This window comes from Myotis yumanensis, unplaced genomic scaffold, assembly GCF_028538775.1.
Source record: "Myotis yumanensis isolate MYYU_CA2020_CCGP unplaced genomic scaffold, mMyoYum1.0.hap1 SCAF_10, whole genome shotgun sequence".
Taxonomy (NCBI): Eukaryota; Metazoa; Chordata; class Mammalia; order Chiroptera; family Vespertilionidae; genus Myotis; species Myotis yumanensis.
Genome location: NW_027223761.1, coordinates 18,211,867 through 18,233,772, shown reverse-complemented (window position 1 = coordinate 18,233,772; position 21,906 = coordinate 18,211,867). Strand labels below are relative to the sequence as shown.

General features: G+C 37.1%; 2 protein-coding genes across 2 annotated transcripts; both read right to left on the bottom strand.

Moving 5' to 3' along the window:
* Nucleotides 1-7,154: 7,154 nt before the first annotated feature.
* On the bottom strand, nt 7,155-8,090 carry LOC139017697 (olfactory receptor 5L2-like). The gene has a single exon (XM_070426300.1). It carries the CDS (start codon nt 8,088-8,090, stop codon nt 7,155-7,157), a length of 936 nt encoding a protein of 311 aa, XP_070282401.1.
* Nucleotides 8,091-16,926: 8,836 nt separating this feature from the next.
* Nucleotides 16,927-17,898, bottom strand: LOC139017696 (olfactory receptor 5L1-like). The gene has a single exon (XM_070426299.1). The coding sequence runs from the start codon at nt 17,896-17,898 to the stop codon at nt 16,927-16,929; it is 972 nt and encodes a 323-aa protein (XP_070282400.1).
* Nucleotides 17,899-21,906: the final 4,008 nt, after the last annotated feature.

Here is a 21,906-nt window from a genome sequence, read left to right as displayed (position 1 = left end):
ACATTTGTTTCCCGCATTTAATAACTATTGCAAACCTTCATATTTCTTTTTAGGTCTCATTCTATGACCTTTTTCTCACTACCAGAAAATTATTTCTATTTTGTGGAGAAAATATAGAATAGCAAATAAGTTTATCCTCAACTTTCTCATCTTATCATTGTATAGAATTTGAATTCATCAGTAATTCCCTCTCTCCTTTCCTTTTCTGGGAAAATTGTGTCCCTCCTCTCTGAGTTAATCTCTTCAACTTTGCACCACTGAATTCTGATTATTTATATCAATTAAGATACTTATTAATTATTGCTATTAATCTTTACTATTATTAATAATATTTCTCTCATAAACTGTCAGCACATAGCAACATTTAAGTCAATTTCATCCTCAAAAATGTTTCCCTGTACCTACTTTTATTCATTCATTTCAATGTTTCCTACAGGCATCTGCACTGGTTTCCACTTTCTCACTTCAGCTTACTAAGTGAGGTAGGATTTTGGTCTGAACAATGGTAAATTCTTTTTGGTCCACATCCCAAACTACATCCTACATGTTAAATCTAATATTTTTCAATGTGTGATAAAATTTATTTCTCTATTCCCTGTGATAGCTTTGATGTCTCCTTTCTTCTTTAAATCCCCTCCAATAATCCGGAGCATTGTTTTAGGAATATCACATGTTAAACATGCATATATTTGTTGTTGTTACTCTATTGTTTTTGTTGAAAATACCTTGATGGTTTAAAAGCTGTGTTATCCCAGGAATTTTTCCTCAAAACATCAGTTTCCTATGTGTAAAGTAAGTGACTATAAGAAGATAAGCACCTAAAATCTCATCAAGCTCTTATATCCTAGGATTAAGGTAAAAACGCTTACCAGATCATTATCTTTTTCACTCACCTTCTTACTACACTGTTGTCAGTATCGGTTCAATTTTTACTGGAAAAATTTATTGTGTGATTTAAAGATTAAAAATTTACCGTTGCCAAATTTGTTATAATCCATTTGGGTAGGTCTTCTGTGCTCATAGAAGAAGAAAGTTGTGCCTCCCTTAGGAAGGCTGTGGTTCTCTTAGATAATGCAAGACCTTTTATGTTTTGTTTTGAGGCTTTGAAATTAGCTTTCTGAGCTCACATCAAATCCCAGGAACACACACTGTGATATCCAAATCCCAGTGGAAAAATTTATGTGAGCAATTAGACAGTTCTACTGAGGAGCTGATTAAACAAAAATGAAACGATGTAATGTGTTTTTCTATACCTTGAGAGTGTCTCCAAAAATATTGGCTCTCAAAATAGTAAATTGTTATACATAAAATTGGATTATGATATTTGCTATCTAATTTGATTTAACCAGCTCAGAGCAATTTATGAAACAACAGAATATGCTATATGATAAGATGGTGGAAAAATTCGATAGCTAGCCATGAACACTTCACCAAATCCCATTTTTTCTGGGAAAGAAACAAAAAATTTACCTATCAGGTCGTTAAGAATTAGAGAGCTTGAAAGTCAACATGTAGATGAAAAACCAATTATAAACAAAGTTAATGACTCTGGTATGTGTTATACGTGCGTCATGTTGAAACGGAATTCTGCCTACCCAAAGCCAGAATAGACCCCGGAGTCTTCTGTGAATATGTTGTGTCAGGCAGTGTTCTACAGAGAAAAGAAGGATAATTTCAATGGAACATTAAGGGTTTTGACAACCACCCAATGAGGAGAAAAATTTAAGCTTCTATCTTCCCAAAGGATTAATTTCAGAAGAAAGAAACTCTTCTTTCCCCAAAATTCCAGGAATATCCCACACTTAAATCACTAGTTCCCTAGTGTCCACTCAGAAAACAATCACTGGATCTTCAATGGTTAGCCATGAACACTTCACCAAATCCCACTGGTGCAAAAACAAAGACCAAGACCAGGAGAGGCTGGGTGTCCACCAGGAAATTGAAATGCCGTTAGTAAGGGGATGATAAATACTATATCAATTCCTATAGTTTGCAAATAAGGGAGTAGCCAGATTATATATGTAAAGTAAAAATCACTAAAAGAAATGGGAAACTTTTATGTGCTTGCTATTCAAACGTGTCTGAGGAGCACTCGGTGTTCCTCGGTTATTCCCAGACAACTGGGAGTGTTACCCATGAAGAAACTTTGGGAAGAAAATAAAACCTGACATTCCAAAGTTTTGTGAAGCTGAATATAATGTGACTTCTTTTTTGCTAATAAAATAAAACAACCTGCTTTTAGATACCAAAAGTATGCCTACATCTTCGTAAGATATGGAGACCAATAATTATCCATGCTAAAGTAAGAGTAACTCTGTGTCCCTAAAGCCCTAAAATCAAAGATCTATGAAAGAGACATAATAGATTCTGGAGAGAGATCAAATTAATAACTGGGTAAAATTTGAGGGCCTGGGTAGCTATAAAGAGTTCTTAAATACAGAGAAGTTCAATACTGAAGGTTCCTCTGAGAGACTAGAACTCAAGCATATTGACACATTCTAGGTTAGTGACTCCAGATCAGGATTTGCTCTCTAGGGGAGATTTGACGATGTCTAGAGACATTTTCGCTTGTCACAAATGAGACGAAGGTGGCTCTAGCATCTAATGGGTAGGGGCCAAGGATGCTGTTAATACCCCTAATGCACAAGAAAAACCCTATAGAACAGAATTGTCTCGCCCTAACTGTCACAAGTAATAAGATTGAAAAGCACTGTTCTAATTAGAAGAACAAAGGTAAACTATTTTCTCCTTTCATCTTAAAATGCAAATTCTCATAGGTAATTTGGGAAATCTTACTCCATTGAAAGTATTTGAGCACTGAATGGTGTTTCTCAGTGGTTAGAGTGTTGGCCTGCCAACCGAAGGGTCATGGGTTTGATTCCAGTAAAGGGCATTAATCTGGGTTGCAAGTTCCCTGCCCTACTTGGGGCATGTGTGGGAGACAACCATATGTGGCCCTCTCACATCAATGTTTCTCTCTCTCCTCTCCCTCCCTCCCCTCCTCCTTTTCACTCTCTCTAAAAAAAATCAATTGAAAAAAAATCCTTTAGTGAGGATTAACATAAAACAAAAAGTAATTGAAAACCAATACAGGATAACCAAGATGGCGGTGTAGGGTACAGACCTGTGTGCGCTGCCTCCCACAACAACATCGAGACTACCAACTATAAGACAAACAGCTATCGTTTAGAACCATGGGAAAGCTGGCCCAGTGGAAGCTCTACAACTGGAAGGAAAGAAAGAAGAGCATTGAGACTGAGTAGGTTGTGCAGAGGCTCCAAGAACGGAGGTACGGAGTCGCGCACCAGGCGGGCTACAACTGGATGCGCGGTTTTTTTCAATCGGAAGGGGCTGCAGACTCTCGAGTCCACTGAGCTTGTTTGGAGCAGGATTCTGAGGTCCCAGACCCCTACAGGGAGAGGCGGGATGGCCTTGCAATGGGCCAGAGAGCGAGGGTGGCTGTCTCGTGGAGCTGCTCGCTGGCACTCAGGGACATGGAGACGTGGAGTTGCGGAGAGGCAAGGAGTTGCGGAGACGCCATTGCCCCTTTCTCCGCCCTGGTGATTCCTGGAGACCCCGCCCTACTCAATTTACATCCCGACCCAAGCTGTGCCAGTGCCACAAAAGGAACCACCTGCACTTTTGCAGCCCAACCCAGCAGACTGCAGATTTCAACTCACTCCTCACATACATAAGGGACATACTCAAGAAGCAGAATCAGGTTCGGAGGAAGCCAGAGCTGGACCTGGCTGGGCCAGCGACGTGGAATGCACAAACAGATCCACCAGATCCAGTCTCACATGGGACGCTGGGAGACAGCAGACAAGCAGTCTGTGCACTTAGTAGAAAGCGAAATCCAAGCAAGCATACCAGATATTCAGCCACCAAGAACGCCTGGAGATTTTGTCCAGCAAGGAGCCGCCCAACAAAAGACAGAATGCCAAACTTCGTGTTGCTGAGACAGCCCTCGTGAGGCTGAGACGGCCCCTGTGAGGCTGAGACGGCCCCGGTGAAGCTGAGATGGCCCCAGTGAGGTTGCGACGGCCCCGGTGGGGTTGAGTCGGCCCCTGTGAGGTTGAGACGGCCCCTGTGTGGCTGGGACAGCCCCTGTGAGGCTGGAATGGCCCCTGGGAAGCCGAGAAAAAAACCACATGATCTCACTCATTTATGGATAATAAGGACCATTATAGACTGATGAACAAAAATGGATACAGAGGCAGAGCAGCATTGAGCAGACTGTCAAACTACAATGGGAAGCCTGGGGAGGATTGGGGGAGGGGGGGTAGGATATCAACCGAAGGACTTGTATGCATGCATATAAGAATAACCAATGGACACAAGACTCTGGGGGGTGGGGGAGGCCAGGGGAATCTCAAGGGTGGGAAAAAGGAGACATGTGTAATACTCTTTGTAATACTTTAAGAAATAAAACAAAATTAAATAAAAAAATAATAATAATAAAGGCAAAAAAAAAAAAAAAAGAAAACCAATGCAGAACCATGCCATTTTTTTTTATCATAAGTGGAACATATCTCCATTCTTTTAGTCCATACTTATTTACTTATTAAAAAAACACTGAGTAGTTGTCTCTGCCAGTAATACTGGAATATTTTAAATTACCCTTGTTCTCAAAATGTTCTTATTAAGAAATATTCATAAGAGTGTATTTTATGGGCCAGGTCCTTGCAGTATGTTATATTAAGTTCAATAATAACTCTTTGAGGCTGGCAGGTTATCCCCAGTTTATATTTGAGAGACTCAAGATTAAGTAAATTTGAGCATCTTCCTCAAAATCACTCATCAAGATCTGAATTGGCCGCCAGGTGTTTAATCTCAGTTCAAGTGCTCTTCTTTATTATATTGCATTGAATAAGGGGCCTTAATAAATACACGGACAATAACAAATACCAAAGGATATGTTAAGAAGTAATAAAACAAACAAAACGTTAACATTGTAGAAACATAGGAAAGGTAAATTATGATTTAGCCTTAAACAGATGGGTATGTGAAGCTTTAAAATGTACCCTCATATATTTCAGGTTCTAATCCCTGGAACCTGAAAGTGACTCCTTATTTGAAAAAAAGGTTGTTTAGAGATGTGATTAGGTTAATGGCACTGAGATGAGGAGGTTATTCTGCATTATCTGGGTGCTGTCTAGATGCTATCACAGATGTCCTTAGAATAGAGAGGCAAAAGATTGTTTCACACACACACACACACACACACACACACACACATGCATGAGAAGATGTACTAAAACTGGGACATAGAATGGTTTGAAGATGCTAGCCATAAAGATTAAAATGATATGGTCACGGGGGACTCTTCCCCCCTTCCCACGTGGGAGTCTGTGCTGTGAGAATCTTTCCCTTTCCCCACGTGGGAATCTGTACTTGTTCCTCATTAAATTTCCACCTTTGCTATACCCCCCACCAAAAAAAAGAAAAGATATGGCCACAAGTCAAGGATGTCTGCAGCCACCAGAAGCTGAAAGTGATAAAGGATTGTTCCTTAACCCCAGAGAGAGTGGTGTAGTCTTCCTGACACCTTGATTTTGGCCCAATGATATTGATTTTAAATTTATGAACTCCAGAAGTATAAAAGAACTAAGATATATTATTTAATCCACCAAATTTGCAGTAATTTTGTTCATAAGCCATAGGAAACTAATACAATAGGTTTAGAATATAATAGATTTAGAAAATATAGTGAACACTGAAAATAATTTCAGCCAGAGTGAATTTAAAAAATTAACAAAGACATAGAAAAGTTAAAAGGGTATGGAATCAGATGCATGATCTACTTGGTTAATCCTGTATTAAAGTAAAAGAGAGAACAAAAGGTAAAAGTAAAAACTAGCAATAACAGCTGATAATGTATTAATCAGTTATACCATCTATTATGCTAAGAACTAAGATACAGCATTTAATTTTTATGAAAATGTTATTATATTGGAGTGTTATTATCTCTATTTTGCAAAAAAAAAAGAGGTTTTAAAAGTTCTAAAATTATAATCTTGCAATAAAAGGGTACTAAAAAGATAATAATTATATATGACTGAAAAGTAATCTTAAATACACATAAACATATAGGAAATTCACTACAAATTTTCATGAGAAATCACATAATATGAGACAAATGTATACTCATGCCATAAGTAAAAATTGAAGTCAGTTTAATAGAAATACTTGTATTCATTAAGGATGATAAAGACAAAAAATTCATGCTAACAATACCACACCCAAAACCCATTCAAAGCAATTAGAGATTGGAAAATAGCAGCAAAAGTAACAGATATAGCTGAATTAGCCAATAAAAATAATAAGATATAGCTTTAAACTGAAAGCAACAAATGAACAAACAAGAAGAACTAACAAAAACTCATAAACATCCAGACGGCATGGTGGTTATCAAAGGGAGAGGTGTGGGGTGTATTAAAGGGTAAAAGGGGGGTCAAATATATGGTGATGGAACAAGATTTGACTTTGGGTGGTGGGCAAAAGGATAATGTGTCAGAATTGTACACTTGAAACCTATATGATTTTTTAAAAATATATTTTTATTGATTTCAAAGAGAAGGGGAGAGGGAGAGGGAGAAAGAGGGAGACAGAGGGAGAGAGAGAGAGAAACATCAATGTTGAGAGAGAATCACTGATTGCCTGCATCCTGCACGCCTCCTACTGTAGACTGAGCCAGCAACCAAGGCATGTGCCCTTGACTAGAATCAAACCTGGACCCTTCAGTCCACAGGCCAAGGCTCTATCCACTGAGCCAAACCAACTAGGGTGAAACCTACATAATTTTATTAACCAACTAGAGGCCCAATTCGTGCAAGGGGCTCAGCACTTGCAGCCCCTCACAGCCCCAGCTTTGTCCAGAAGGTCATCCAGACGGTCGTTCCGCTGTTCGGTCTAATTAGCATATATGCTCCTTATTATATAGGATGTCACGCCAATGAATTTCAATAAATTAATTGATCAAAAAAATAATTACAGTAAAAAAATATTGCTAAAATAGGGCTTTAATAAGACAGATGCATGGAAAACAAGAAAGCATACGTAGATCTCTAGCATGTAAAATCCCTCCTTCTTTTGCTTTTCTGTAATATCCACCCCAATAAGTTCGCTTTAAGGGTCTCTGATGAAACCCTGAATTAGCTGAGAAAAGAGCTCCTCAAAACTTTCTTTAGAGCTTCTTTCACATCCTTGTTCCTCAAGCTGTAGATCAGAGGGTTCAGCATGGGAATCACTACAGTGTAAAACACTGAAGCCACTTTGTCAGTATCCACACTGTTGCCAGAACTGGGCCGGCAATAAGAGAAAAGGATTGCTCCCTGTAAGACAACGATGGCTGTGAGGTGGGAGGCACAGGTGGAAAAGGCTTTGCGTCTTCCCTCTGCAGAGTGCATCCTCAGGATGGTGATGAGAATAAACAAGTAGGAGGTGAGGATGATCACAATGGTGATTATCTCATTGAAAGTGGCTACAATGTATAGGAGCAGTTCATTCATAAAGACATCAGAGCAAGCAAGAGATAAGAGAGGGGGCAGATCACAAAAAAAATGGTTAATCACATTTGATCTAAAGGATGGGATCTCAAGAGCTAAACACAAGTGAATCAGAGAACACACAGTCCCACCGAGGTAGCAGCAAGACACCAGCTCCACACAGAGAGTCCGGGACATGGTGACCATGTACAGCAGTGGGTTGCAGATGGCCACAAAGCGGTCATAGGCCATCACGGCCAGCAGGAAGACCTCAGTGATTCCATAAACACAAAACAAATAAAACTGCACCATGCATCCCAGGAAGGAGATGGTTTTATCCTTGGTTAGCATGTTGAACAGCATCTTTGGCACGATGATTGTGGAGTAGCAAAAGTCCACGAAGGACAGGTGGCTCAGGAAAAAGTACATGGGAGTGTGAAGTCCAGAGCTGACCTGAATCAGTGCGATCATGCCCAGGTTGCCCAGAACCGTGACTCCATAGATCAGAAGGAACAGCAGGGACAGAAAGACTCTCAGCTCAGGGACATCAGATAATCCAAGAAGAATGAACTCTGTCACAGTGGTGCAGTTCCCCTCCCCCATTTCCACATCTGTCAGGTTTAGAAAACCAAATGGTAGGTTTTGTGTGTCTTCTGAAATGGAAATAATAAAGCAAACACAGATCTATATTTAATTAAGAAAAATGTCACATTGATTTCAAACAGTATATTTGAAATGCAATTGTCAAATAATTATAAACGTTCAGTGTGTCAGATCTCACTGACCAAATTTAAGGTATTAGCAGAAACCTTTATGATTCCCAACTTTTATCTACCATAAGAAATTGAGTTAAATAATTAACTTAGGTGTTTGATAGACTACATAGATCCAGGGATATACTTTGAAGCCACATGAGATCAACTCCCATTCCCTGAAAAAAAAATATTGTAAATTCTGTTCAAGGTAGATAACAGCTATTGTGATTTTATATAATATACACTAATATTTTTAGGTCAATTTATCAGTAGCATAAGGTTTCAGCTGGTGAAGTTCTGTACCATTTTCTTGTTGGGAAATGTGACAAATCTCTTTGAGATTAGTGGCTCATGAGTACTCTTGAAATTGGAAATTATGCAGAATGAAAAAAAGAGATTTAAAATATATACTGAAAGCCATCATCTTTTTTACTTGTCAATTTAACAAAGTGGCTTAGTTACATATAATGGTAGTGGTCAATATCAATAATGACTCAGAAAAGTATAACTATCGTAGAAATTTTTCTGGAAATAATTAGGCAACATATATCCTTAACCCTGACAATAATAAAAGCTACGGGATATATTTATGAGAGATTTTATTGTTAATATGGGATTATAAGAAATATTTCATTACATTAACAATTATTAAAAACTATATCCATAGCTACATTGCAGCATTGTTTATTATATTCACTATGGGAAAATTATTGTCAAAATAGAGCAATTGTTAATCTACAGTATATTGTATCTCAGGCAAATAGTTATCAAGTTATTTGAAATGACCTTGTGAAGATGGTTATTTAAAAATAACAGCCTAATTCATGTAGTGTATATATATATAGATTTAAATAAAATATATATGTTGAAGTATGAATACCTATGGTAGAATTATCATATTATCACTTTTATTTGGTAGCAACCTTAAAAGATAAATATTTTACCCACATACAGACAGAGGTAAGTGAAAACTTTCCTAAGTTCTCTCTAATTTGGGGGAAAATCATTACATTGTATATTCTATAATTTCAATTTACCAGTCATACTTGTCCTTAAAGAAAAGTCATATGGAAGGTGAGAAATTTTATTCTCTGCCCTCCTTCCTAGAGGAGTATACCCTTGACGTCATACACATATATATAATGAAAACTGAGTAAAGACAATATGGACTGAAAACATAACCTGTTTCATACTTTCTCCATATCTTGAACTAATTTTAAAGAAGTGAAAGCAAATCACCTTGCTGAAGTCAGGGTTTTCTCATTACGTGACACACACACCCTAAAAAAAAAAAACACCCTAAAAAAAAACCAACCTGAATTATTAGCCCACTTCAGAGTTAAAACAGGAAAATCAACTTGTAAACACTTCTTCCTAATGTTCTAGGCTGTTAGTAAGAAACTAGTTTGTGGTAAACACAAAACAAATATAAAAGAATTCACCTCATTTACTGAGCAGAGATAGTCTACACGTTCTGATTCACTATGACCAACAAAGGAACACATAAATTCAACTCTTATATTTAGGGTGACAATTAGGGAGCTCCTTTATAAAATCTTGATTCCATGAGAGAAATTGGTATGGAGAAGGGTAGAAAGAGATTGAGAGAGGGAGATGGAAAGGGAGAGAGAGAGAGAGAGAGACTACCATTTGTTTCCTCTGTATTCTTTCATACACATCAATGTTTGGTGTTCCAGAGGAAATTGTTCTAATTTCACCATCAACTGTCTTTCAGCACTAAAAGACAAAAGCATTTGAATAGTAAGTGCACAGGAATATAGTCTGTGAAATCATTCTCTAAGTAGAAGCCAGATGAGTTAAATATATTCTTAAACAATTGTTTGCTGGGGAAATATATCAATTTCTATTTTCAATTAACCAGAGCCTAGGTCTAGCTGACAAAACTGAGTGACAGACAGTTCCTCCGTATTGCTGGAGATGTTAGGACAAGTGTAGTACATACACAGTTAGAGACTTATATGCAATTTTAACACAGTTACAGATTTCTATTGTAATTTTAATCCCTGCGGAATGGATCCCTCTAGTTCCAAATCTATCATTAATCTTTCATGGTATAAAAATAAATTAAAATTCAATTATTGCTTCATGTGGTATAAAATACATAATTAATCTCTAAGGAATATCGTCAGGAACTTTTGCAGATGCCCTAATTTGTGAAACAATTGTTAGAAAGCAAACAAGTCTCCTTCCAGATTTCATGGTGCTGTATGATATTCCATCCTAGTGTCATATGTGTGGGTCACAGATCACATGCCATCATGAAATCGCAGGAATGTTTCTCATTAATTTTAATCCCTCTTTCTTATAATATTACAAACTCCCCTAAATTCCAGCAAGGTACACTGACTAAAGCCACACAGATTCCCTTCAAATACCAGGAAGGAGATAACCTATTGGTCAGAAAACTATTAATAGTTCATACTTCTTGGGCTCTTGTTCTATATTAGAATCCATTCTAAGTATTATACAATATTGACTCATTTTATGATCATGATAACCAATCAAGAGAACAATCCTGTTTCTAGGTCTCTCTTACAGAGGAGATGATGGGGGCACAAGCACTGACTTGTAAGTTGGATAAACTCTAAATACATCACAGGAGAAGGCCCCATGCAACTCTGATTTTTCCCCCTTGTGACTGCATGGAGCAAAGTACAGACTCAGAGCCAGGGCTGAGGCTGCATTTCCTTAATGCATGTCCAATGCTGGAGCCATGAACTGGGACCCCTTCAGTGATCTGTTCTGGGTGTGCGCTTCTTCTCACTGCCTGCTGTCAACGTAGGCCACAGTGACCACTGGTCTATGTGTATCACTGAGTGTCTCTGAGTGTACACATAAACCTTACAAGAAGTGTATTGTAAAAAAATAATTTTAAGTAAATCAACATTTATATTTTAAAATATCATATAATATCTTCCTAAACTTGACATGTCTGTGACAACATCCTAGGCTGAGGAAACATTCTTGTTCTCCATTCCCATATCATCTTCCTCAATTAAAAAGAAGCCTCTCACCAGCCCATTTCATGTATTACCCAATGAGCTTAAAAGAATAATTGGAATGTTATTGTTTTCAAGGATGTCTTTAAAGTTTCTAGGTTTTTTTAGGGTGGGGACAAGGGGGATTGCAATTGAGGTACCTTAAACTCATTCTTCTTTGGTGACATGTCTATGCAAATATTTTTCCTGTTTGACTTCTATGCTCTAGTTGTAAGTGTTCTTTATATATTATGGATATAAATCTCCCATCAGATATATAACTTGTGCCTTTGGCTCTTAAATTTATGTCTATGGTCCATTTTGAATTAATGTTTGTATATGGTGTGAAGTATAGATTTCAGTTTATTTTTTGCATATGAATAGTCAATTATTCCTCACCATTTATTGAAATAAATAGCATTGTTAGCTTTGGCAAAATCAACAAATCATTAATCTGTTTATTTTTTAATTATCAATGGCATTACAGTAATACATACGTCTACCTTACACCAAGGAAAACACCATGTTTTGTAATTTTGGTATTAAGTACTGTTCTTTTGTTAAACAGCCTGCACTGCACAAGATAGTACATCACAACAGAGATTATCCAGTATAAAATTTCAGTGGTGCTGAGGTTGAACAAACCTGTAGACCTGCTCATTATACACTTGTGTAGAACAAAGGGTTGCAAGTGGCCACAAAGCAGGCAAGGCCATCACAGCAAATAGAATTAATTCAGTCACTACAAAGGTGCAAAAGAAAAAGAATTGCACCATACATCCTGAAAATTAAATGGTTCTGTCTTTTGCAAGTAGGTTCACCAGGGTCTTGGGAGCAATGACAGAAGGATAGCAGAAATCCAAAAACGAGAGGTGGCTGGAATAAAGTATATAGGAGTATGTAGTTTGGGGTTAATTTTGATTATCATAATTATTCCAACATTTCCTACTACACTGAAGCCAGAAATACCAGGAAGAGGGGAACTTCATTTCTGGGTAATCTGAGAAGCCAAATAGGGTGAACATGGCCCCAGCAGCTATGTTGATCCCTACCAGAAACATGTTTCTTAATGGTAAGATCTGAAAATTCATCTTGGAAATAATATATATTATGGTGAATGACTGACACATGAAGCATGCTTCCTTCTCTCCTGTGTAGAGTATAAGATGAAACAAAATACTCTGTGTTAAATCCTGATCATGTTAAGTATCCAAGACAGGAACATCTAAACTTTCATACAATAATTACTAGTTAATATTACCTTTTCAAAAATTATAAAACTTAATTCTGTTCTTAGTCTGAAATGTAATTTTAAAGACTTACATGTGTAATAGTTGTAAATTTGAGTTGTTTAGGTGGTACATATAATCAAATCCTTATGTAAGACATTCTAATCTCACTGAATTTGTGAATTCTGCAAGGAAAAGTCTAGGAAAATAAAATAATGTTTTATTGGTTCTATAATTACTAATGAAATAACTTCTATAATTAGAGCTAATTTCTGTATAAAAATATGTGCATATGTTGTGACACAAAGAAAGAATAGTCTGTATACTTACTTATATTTTAAATACCAGGTCATCATTCCTCTTTTTGACTAAATAGAGCCAATATCAAAGTAAATAATAATTTATTTTTGGTACAAAATATCTACTGAACTGCCTTTCTCTACAGGTGAGCACACAGAAACCTGAAGAAGTCATGACTTGTCTAATGACATATAAATATCAGATAATCAACTTACAACAATAACCCAGAATTCTGAATTCCTAGCATGTACCCATCTCTCTAAGCTAGACTCTGGCCCACACTGAATTGTCACATCAGCATTTTTATTTTGAAATGATCATCTTCTCATACTTCCTTATTTATTCTTTTTACCATTTTAAAGACAAACTTCATGCAATGAAACTACAGAAATTGATCCAGTAAATGCGTTGAAGATGTTTATGATAAGGGAGTTCTTAAGAGAGAGAGAATGGTGTGATTTCTCAAACTGGTGTCCAGGTAGGATCCAAGTTTAAATTTAATCCAAGAGAGACAGTGAAATTTTGCAATAAGTGTGTTCAAAATATTGTATGGGTATGACCATACTAAATATATACTCCTTGTTTATCTGGAGTTCAAATTAACTGTAGTAATCTGCATTTTTTGTCTGCTAAATCTGGCAACCAATATCTAGCACTCAGAATGTTATGGTCACCAACACATCCCAGTTCACCTAGAACTGTCCTCATTTTAGTATGATAGGCCACATAAACCAGGAATTCCCTCCATCATATTCCCTTATAATGCAGTCTTCTTTCTCAGACTAACATTTCTGCTAAGATCATCTCTGGTTCTGCAACCTCAAACCAGGTGGTTCTAGGAGTTCCAACACCAAAGGGTCCCATATAACACTGAGAAATCTTGATAGCCCAATTTGTTCAAATATCTAAGGATTTATGAATCAATCAGAAGGTCATCTTTTTCAGTCAATTCTTATTATTGTAAAATTCTTTCTTAATGTCCTTTTTCAAAATTTCTCAACCTCATCTTCATTGATATTTTGTGCTGAATTACTCCTTGTTATGGGGAACTACCCTGTGCAAATAACCATGTATAGCAGCATCTTTGACCTCTAGTCACGAGATGACAGTGGTACCCTCACCCCTGGTCCTTCCACTATGACCATCAGAAATGTCCCCAAATATTGTCAACTGACTCTTGGGGCAGTGGTTCGAGTGTGCGTAATAGCCAGTAGTTGAGAACTGCTGCCTTATTTCCTTGCTTCTGGTAGATTTTCATGTTGCTTTTGACTTAAAACTGGTGTGCAAATTAAATATTATGGCTGCTTATCTCTCAAATAGTGTTATTATATGGATTTCAAAATCTGTGTTATTGCCCAGCCACTGTTGCTCAGTGGTGGAGTCGACCTATGCTCTAGGAGGTCACAGTTCAATTCCTGTTTAGGGCACATGCTCAGGTTGCAGCTTGATCCCCAGCATGGGATGTGCAGGAGGTCGCTGATCAATGATTCTCATCATTGATGTTTCTATCTCTGTCTATCCTTCTCCCTTCCTCTCTCTCTAAAATCAATAAAAACATTTTAAAATATCTGTACTATCTTTGAATCTGGGAAATGTGGTATCTAAAATTTCTTCCTTATAATTTCTTTGTATTTTTTTCTTTTTGCTCTTGGGAGCCAAAATAATATTCCATGCTCTAAAATCATATTTAGAGCTGGTCCTGTTTATTAGATTTCTCCAGAGGCTCATTTTATTCCTTTCAATTCAATTTTATTTAAATACTTGCCTATTCTCTTTTGCACAACTCTTCCAAAAATTCAAAGAAGCAGAGAGACATACACCTAAAAAAGTCTCAGGTCCTTCTTTCTCCCACTCCCAGGAAACAGTTGTTGGGACATGACTATGCAGGTCCTTAGCTAAGCCAAACCCTTTGGGCAAAGCTCTGTAGAAAATGTACACTTTCTGTTCCAGATACTTAATGTATTCAGTGGCTAAAAATTCTGTCAAAATGATTTTCCCATGAAAAATGGCTACAACATTTTCTAGATACCTTTCATAAAAAGGAATATCCATATTTTCTCAGACCTGCAAACAAACCTGCTAGTAGAAAAGACTGCCCCCTGGGCCTCTGGAGAAGGGTTTGGGGGAGATCTAAGACTCTGATAACTATGTCCACTCTCTATGTAACCAGGCTCTTAGAAAAAAATAGCTTCCTTATTCCCTTGAGGCTTCAAAATGAACAGTTTAAATTATTATTTCTAACATAATTCTGGTCTTTTGAAAAAAGGTCATCTCATCACAAGCAAATATACAACAAAGAACAAAACAAAGGCTGAAATCCACCTACTAGTAACAGTAAGAATTTAATCCACAATTTATAAAATAAGCATGATGATAAGTAAGAGATAATGTGAATTAAAAGGCCATAGTCCAAAATGATGCTACCCATAACAATGGTTATGAAATGTATGTATACATTTTATACACATATATGTGCACACATGCACACTGAGACAGAGAAAGAGCAACAGAGACAGAAACAGAGAACTAATTATATGCCATAAATTGTTCTAAGTGCTTTACACATGACATGTCGCTTAATTTCCCCAACATTTATGATAAATAATTATTATTAATGTCTCCAGTTTTTAGAGATGAGTCTCTGAAGTTCCAAAAAATTTAGACACTGCAATGACAACAACAAAATCATAATAAAACAAGAAAAGAACAGCAAAACAGAACATATACACATATGAGAATCTCATTTTGTGCATAACTGGCAAAAGTAGTTCTATATTGTAAAATAAGAGGAATTCAATTTTGAAATGAACCATAGTTTTCATAATAGATCAGAAACTGTGATTCTCAAGTGTGCTTCATTCATCTTAGGAAGGTTTTATGGCAAACTAAATGTGTGTGTGTGTGTGTGTGTGTGTGTGTGTGTGTGTGTTATTAGTCCAGTAGCAAAACCATTTAAAACATTTAGATTAAATGAAAGCAAACATGGGGACTGTAAATTTTGAAATGTATTCAAGGAAACCCGGGTCAATTTTGGAGGCACAAAGAAAATTGAATGAAAAAGACTCAAGCATAAAGACCTGCCCCTGGCTGTTCCCTCCACTCTGCAACACAGCAGCCAACCAATTCATCCCTACACCTGCCTCCATTATGGGACCCTGGGTCCTACGAAGGAAATATTCTCCAGGAAAATATTTTGGAGCTTACCACTTTCCTGAGAGCTTCTTTCACATCCTTGTTCCTCACACAATAGATCAAGATAGACAGAGGAACAAAGACAGAAACAAGGAACTAATTAAGTGCCATAAATTGTTCTAAGTGCTTTACACATGACATGTAACTTAATTTCCCCAACATTTCTCAGAAATAATTAATACTAGTGTCTCTATATTTTAAATATTAATCTCTGAAGTTCCAAAGACATTAGACACTGCAATGACAACAACAAAAATATAATAAAGGAAGAAAGCAGTGAACAGCAAACAGAATATACACACATATGGGAATCTCACTCTGTGCATAAACTGGCAAAGGTGATTCTTCATTGTAAAATAGGAGGAATTCCATTTTGAAATGAATCATACTTTCCATAATAGGTCAGCAATTCTGTTGTTTCTCAAGAGTTTTCCATTAATCTTATGAAGGTTTTCAGCAAACAAAATGTGTGGGTCTTAACAGTTCAACACCCAAAACCATTTAAAATATTTTATTTTTTAAAGCTTTATTGTTGAAAGTGTTATATATGTCCCCATTTTCCCCCTTTATCTCTTCTAGCCAGTTTCGGCCCCCCACCCAGGTCTTCACCACTTTATTGTCTGTTTCCCTGGGTTATTTATATATGCATACAATTTCTTGGTTTATCTCTTCCTGTCCACCCTCCCAAACCTTCCACAGTCTGAGATTCCACAGTCTGTTCCAGCACAATACTCTCCAGGTCCCTCCAGGCTGGCTCAAAGGGTAAGAGATCCATCTTTTTTTAGATTGAATAAAAGCAAAGACCAAAGCTGCAAATTTTGAAATGTGTTCAAACAGACCCGGGTCAATTGTGGAGACAAAGAAAATTGAATGTGAAAACCTCACTCATAAAAACCTGCCTCCTGGCTGTTCCACCCACTCTGTAACACAGCAGCCAACCAATTCACTCCTACAATAGCCTCCATTATGGGACCCTCAGTCCCACTAAAGAAAATATTCTCCAGGAAAATATTTTGGAGCTCACCACTTTCCTGAGAGCTTCTTTCACATCCTTGTTCCTCAAGCTGTAGATCAGGGGGTTCAGCATGGGAATCACTACAGTGTAAAACACTGAAGCCACTTTGTCAGTATCCACACTGCTGCCAGAACTGGGCCGGCAATAAGAGAAAAGGATTGCTCCCTGTAAGACACTGATGGCTGTGAGGTGGGAGGCACAGGTGGAAAAGGCTTTGCGTCTTCCCTGTGCAGAGTGCATCCTGAGGATAGTGATGAGAATAAACAAGTAGGAGGTGAAGATGATCACAATGGTGATTATCTCATTGAAAGTGGCTACAATGTATATGAGCAGTTCATTCATAGAGACATCAGAGCATGCCAGAGATAAGAGAGGAGGCAGATCACAAAAGAAATGGTTAATCACATTTGATCTAAAGGATGGGATCTCAAGAGCTAAACACAAGTGAATCAGAGAACACACAGTCCCACCGAGGTAGCAGCAAGACACCAGCTCCACACAGAGAGCCCGGGACATGGTGACCATGTACAGCAGTGGGTTGCAGATGGCCACAAAGCGGTCATAGGCCATCACGGCCAGCAGGAAGACGTCAGTGATTGCATAAACACAAAATAAATAAAACTGCACCATGCACCCCAGGAAGGAGATGGTTTTATCCTTGGTTAGCATGTTGAACAGCATCTTTGGCACGATGATCGTGGAGTAGCAAAAGTCTAGAAAGGCCAGTTGGCTCAGGAAAAAGTACATGGGAGTGTGAAGGCGAGAGCTGGCCTGAATCAGTGCGATCATGCCCAGGTTGTCCAAAACCGTGACTCCATAGATCAGAAGGAACAGCAGGGAGAGAAAGACTCTCAGCTCAGGGACATCAGATAATCCAAGAAGAATGAACTCTGTCACAGTGGTGCAGTTCCCCTCCCCCATTTCTACCATCTGTCAGGTTTAGAAAACCAAATGATAGTTTTGTGTGTCTTCTGAAATGGAAATAATAAAGCAAACACAGATTTATATTTAATTAAGAAAAATATAAAACTGATGTCAAACACAATGTATTTTAAATATAATTGTCAAGTCACTCAAAATGTTCAGTGTAGGTCAGGACATCCCACTGATCAGATTTAAAGCATCAGCAGACACCTGTGTGATTCCCAAGTGTTATCCACCACAAGAAATTGAGTTGATGAATTAACTTAGGTGTTTTGATGGTCTTTGAAATAGATCCAACTATATACTTTGAAAACACATTAGACCAACTCCTGTTCCCTGAAAAATGTAATAAATTCTGTTCCAGTAAGATTACAGCTACTGTGATCCTAAGTTATTTACACTAACATTTTTTAGATCAGTCTTTCAGTAGCATAGGTTTTAGCAGGCGAGGTCCTGTACAGTTTCCTTGTTGGGAAATGTGACAAATCTCTGAGATTAGTGGCTCATGTATACTCCAAATTTGTAGTTACGTGAAATGAAAAAAGTACATATTTAAAATATGTACTGAAATCCATCATCATTTTCACTTGTCAATTTAACAAAGTGACTTAATTAATTACAATGGTAGTGATCAATATCAATAATGACTCAGAAACGTATAACTTCTTGTATATATTTTCCTGGAAAGCAATTAGGCAACATATATCCTTATCCCTGACAATAATAAAAGCTACATGATATATTTATGAGAGATTTTATTTTTACTATGATGTTGTAAGAAATCTTTAATTACATTTACAAGTTGTGAAAAACTACATTGTGGCATTATATTCACAATGTGGAAAAAATAATTGTCAAAATAGAGCAATTTTTAAAGTACATTATATTGTATCTAAAGTAGAAAGTTATGATGCAGCATTTAAAATGACATTGTGAAGATGATTATTCTTTAAAAAAAATAAACTAGTACACTTGGTGTATATATATAGATTTAAATAAAATGTATATGTTGAGGTGTGAATACATATGATAGAAACATCATATAATATCACTTTACCCACATTAAGAAAGAGATAAAGGGAAAACTTTCCCAAGTTCTCTAGTAGTTGGTTGGGGAAAGTAGTTACTTTGTATGTTCTGTGAGTCCAATTTATCATTTAGACCTGTCCTTAAAGAAAAATCATATGGAAGGTGAGAAATTTTATTCTCTGCCCTCCTTCATAGAGGAGTATACCCATGGGTTCATACACATATATATAATGACAACTGAGTAAAGACAATATGGACTGAAAACATAACCTTGTATTTTCTCCATCTCTTGGGCTAATTTTAAAGAAATGTAAACAAATCATCTTGCTGAAGTCATTGTTTTCTCTTTACTTCACCTCCCCAAAACCTGAATTATTAGCCCACTTCAGAGTTAAAATGGGAAAATCAGCTTGCAAACACTTCTTCCTAATGTACTAGGCTAATAATAAGAAACTAGTTTATGATAAACACAATACAAATCTAAAGGAATTCATTTCATTTACTGAGCATAAGTAGTCTACACGTCCTTTTTCCCCAACTCAGGGGAGACATTAATTCAACCCTCAGATTTAGGGTGACAATTAGGGAGCTCTCAATTCCATGACAGCAATTGGTGTAGAGAAAGGAAAATGAGACTGAGAGAGAGAGAGAGGGAGAGAATACCATTTGTTTCCTCTGTATTCTTTCACATACATCATCCATGTTTGGTGTTCCAGAGGAAATTGTTCTAATTTCACTATCAAAGGTCTCTCAATACTAAAAGAAAAACAGACATTTGAATCAGTAAGTGCACAGGAATATGATCTGTAAAATCATTCTCTACGTAGAAGCCCGATGAGTTAGACTTATCTTACATAATTGTTTGCTGGGGAAATATATTCATTTTCACTTTCAAGTAACCAGAGCCTACCTAGCTCCAGCTAACAAACCTGAATGACAGACAGTTCTTCCGTGTTGCTGGAGATGTTAGGATAAATGTAGTACACAGATAGAGACTTATATGTAATTTTAACACAGTTAGAGCCTTCAACTGTAATTTTAACCCGTGGGGAATGGGTCCCTTTAGTTCCAATTCTATCATTAGTCATTTATGCTATAAAAATAAATGAAAATTCAACTAGCGCTTCATGTGGTATCAGACATATAATTAATCTCTATGGAATATCATCAGGAATTTTTTAAATGCCCTGATTTGTGAAATAAGTGTTTGAAACCAAACAAGTCTCCTTCCAGATTTCATGGTGCTGTATGATATTCCATCCTAGTGTCATATGTGTGGGTCACAGATCACATTATCATAATGAAATCACAGGAATGTTTCTTATTAATTCCCTCTTTCTTATAATATCACAGAATCACCAAAATTCCAGCAAGGTACAGTGACTAAAGCCACACAGATTCCCTTGAAATGCTAGGGAGGAGATAACCTACAGTTCAGAAAACTATTAATAGTTCACACTTCTTGGGCTCTTGTTATATGTTATAATCTATTGCATATAAGTTCCCCAGTTAATCACTCCCCACCGACCGTCTACCCCCGCCTTCCCTATGAAATACGTCAGTCTGACCCATACTTCTATGTCTCTGGATCTATTTTGTTCATCAGTTCATTTTGTTCATTCGATTCCACAATGAGTGAGATCATCTCACATCTTTCCTTGACTGGCTTATTTCACTTAGCATAATACTCTTCAGGTCCCTCCATGCTGTTGCAAATGTTAAGAATTCTTTCTTTTTTGCAGCTGCATAGTATTCCATTGTATAAATGTACCAAAGCTTTTTTTTGGTCTATTTTCTTTTTTTTTATCTTTATTGTTCAGATAATTACAAATGTTCCTCTTCCCCCCCCCCATACTTCCCCTCCACCCAATTCCCACCCCACTCATGGCCTTCAAACACCCTCCCCACACACACACTGACCTCGTTCATAGGTGTAAGCTCTTTGTCCAATCGTTGCCTGCACCCCCCACCCCGTAATAATTGTCAGTCTGCTCTCTTTCCATGCCCCTGACTCTGCTCCCTTTCCATGCCTCTGATTCTATTACATTTAGCAGTCTGTTCTGTTCATCAGGTCTTTTATTCATTTGATTGTTAGGTTCACTTGTTGATAGATATGTATTTGTTGTCACTTTGTTGTTCATAATTTTTTATCTTTACCTTTTTCTTCTTCTTCCTCTTCTTAGAGAATACCCTTCAGCATTTCATATAATACTGGTTTGGTGGTGATGAATTCCTTTAGCTTTTTCTTGTCTGTAAAGCTCTTTATCTGACCTTCAATTCTAAATGATAGCTTTGGTGGACAGAGTAATCTTGGTTGTAGGTTCTTGCTATTCATCACTTTGTATATTTCTTGCCACTCCCTTCTGGCCTGCATAGTTTCTGTTGAGATATCAGCTGACAGTCGTATGTGTACTCCCTTGTAAGTAACTGTTTTTCTCTTTCTGCTTTTAAGATTCTCTCTTTGTCTTTTGCCCCTGGCATTTTAATTATGATGTGTCTTGGTGTGGTCCTCTTTGGATTCCTCTTGTTTGAGGTTCTCTGCGCTTCCTGGACTTGTAAGTCTATTTCTTTCACCAGGTAGGGAAAGTTTTCTGTCATTTCTTCAAATAGGTTTTCAATATCTTACTCTCTCTCTTCTTCTGGCACCCCCATAATTCAGATGTTGGTACACCTGAAATTGTCCCAGAGGCTCCTTACACTATCTTCATGTTTTTGGATTCTTTTTTCTTTTTGCTTTTCTGGTTGGGTGTTTTTTGCTTCTTTGTATTTCAAGTCTTTGCCTTGATTCTTGGGATCCTCTAGTCTGCTGTTGGATCTCTGTATATTATTCTTTATTTCAGTCAGTGTATGCTTAATTTCTGATTGGTCCTTTTTCATATCATAGAGGGTTTCACTAAATTTCTCAGAGGTTTCTAGAAGATTCTTGAGTTACCTTATAACCATAGTTTTGAACTCTATATCCAGTATTTTGCTTTC

Coding starts and splice junctions, on each gene's coding strand:
- LOC139017697 (XM_070426300.1), bottom strand. CDS start 8,090: ATGGGGGAGGGGAACTGCACCACTGTGACAGAGTTCATTCTTCTTGGA.
- LOC139017696 (XM_070426299.1), bottom strand. CDS start 17,898: ATGGGGGAGGGGAACTGCACCACTGTGACAGAGTTCATTCTTCTTGGA.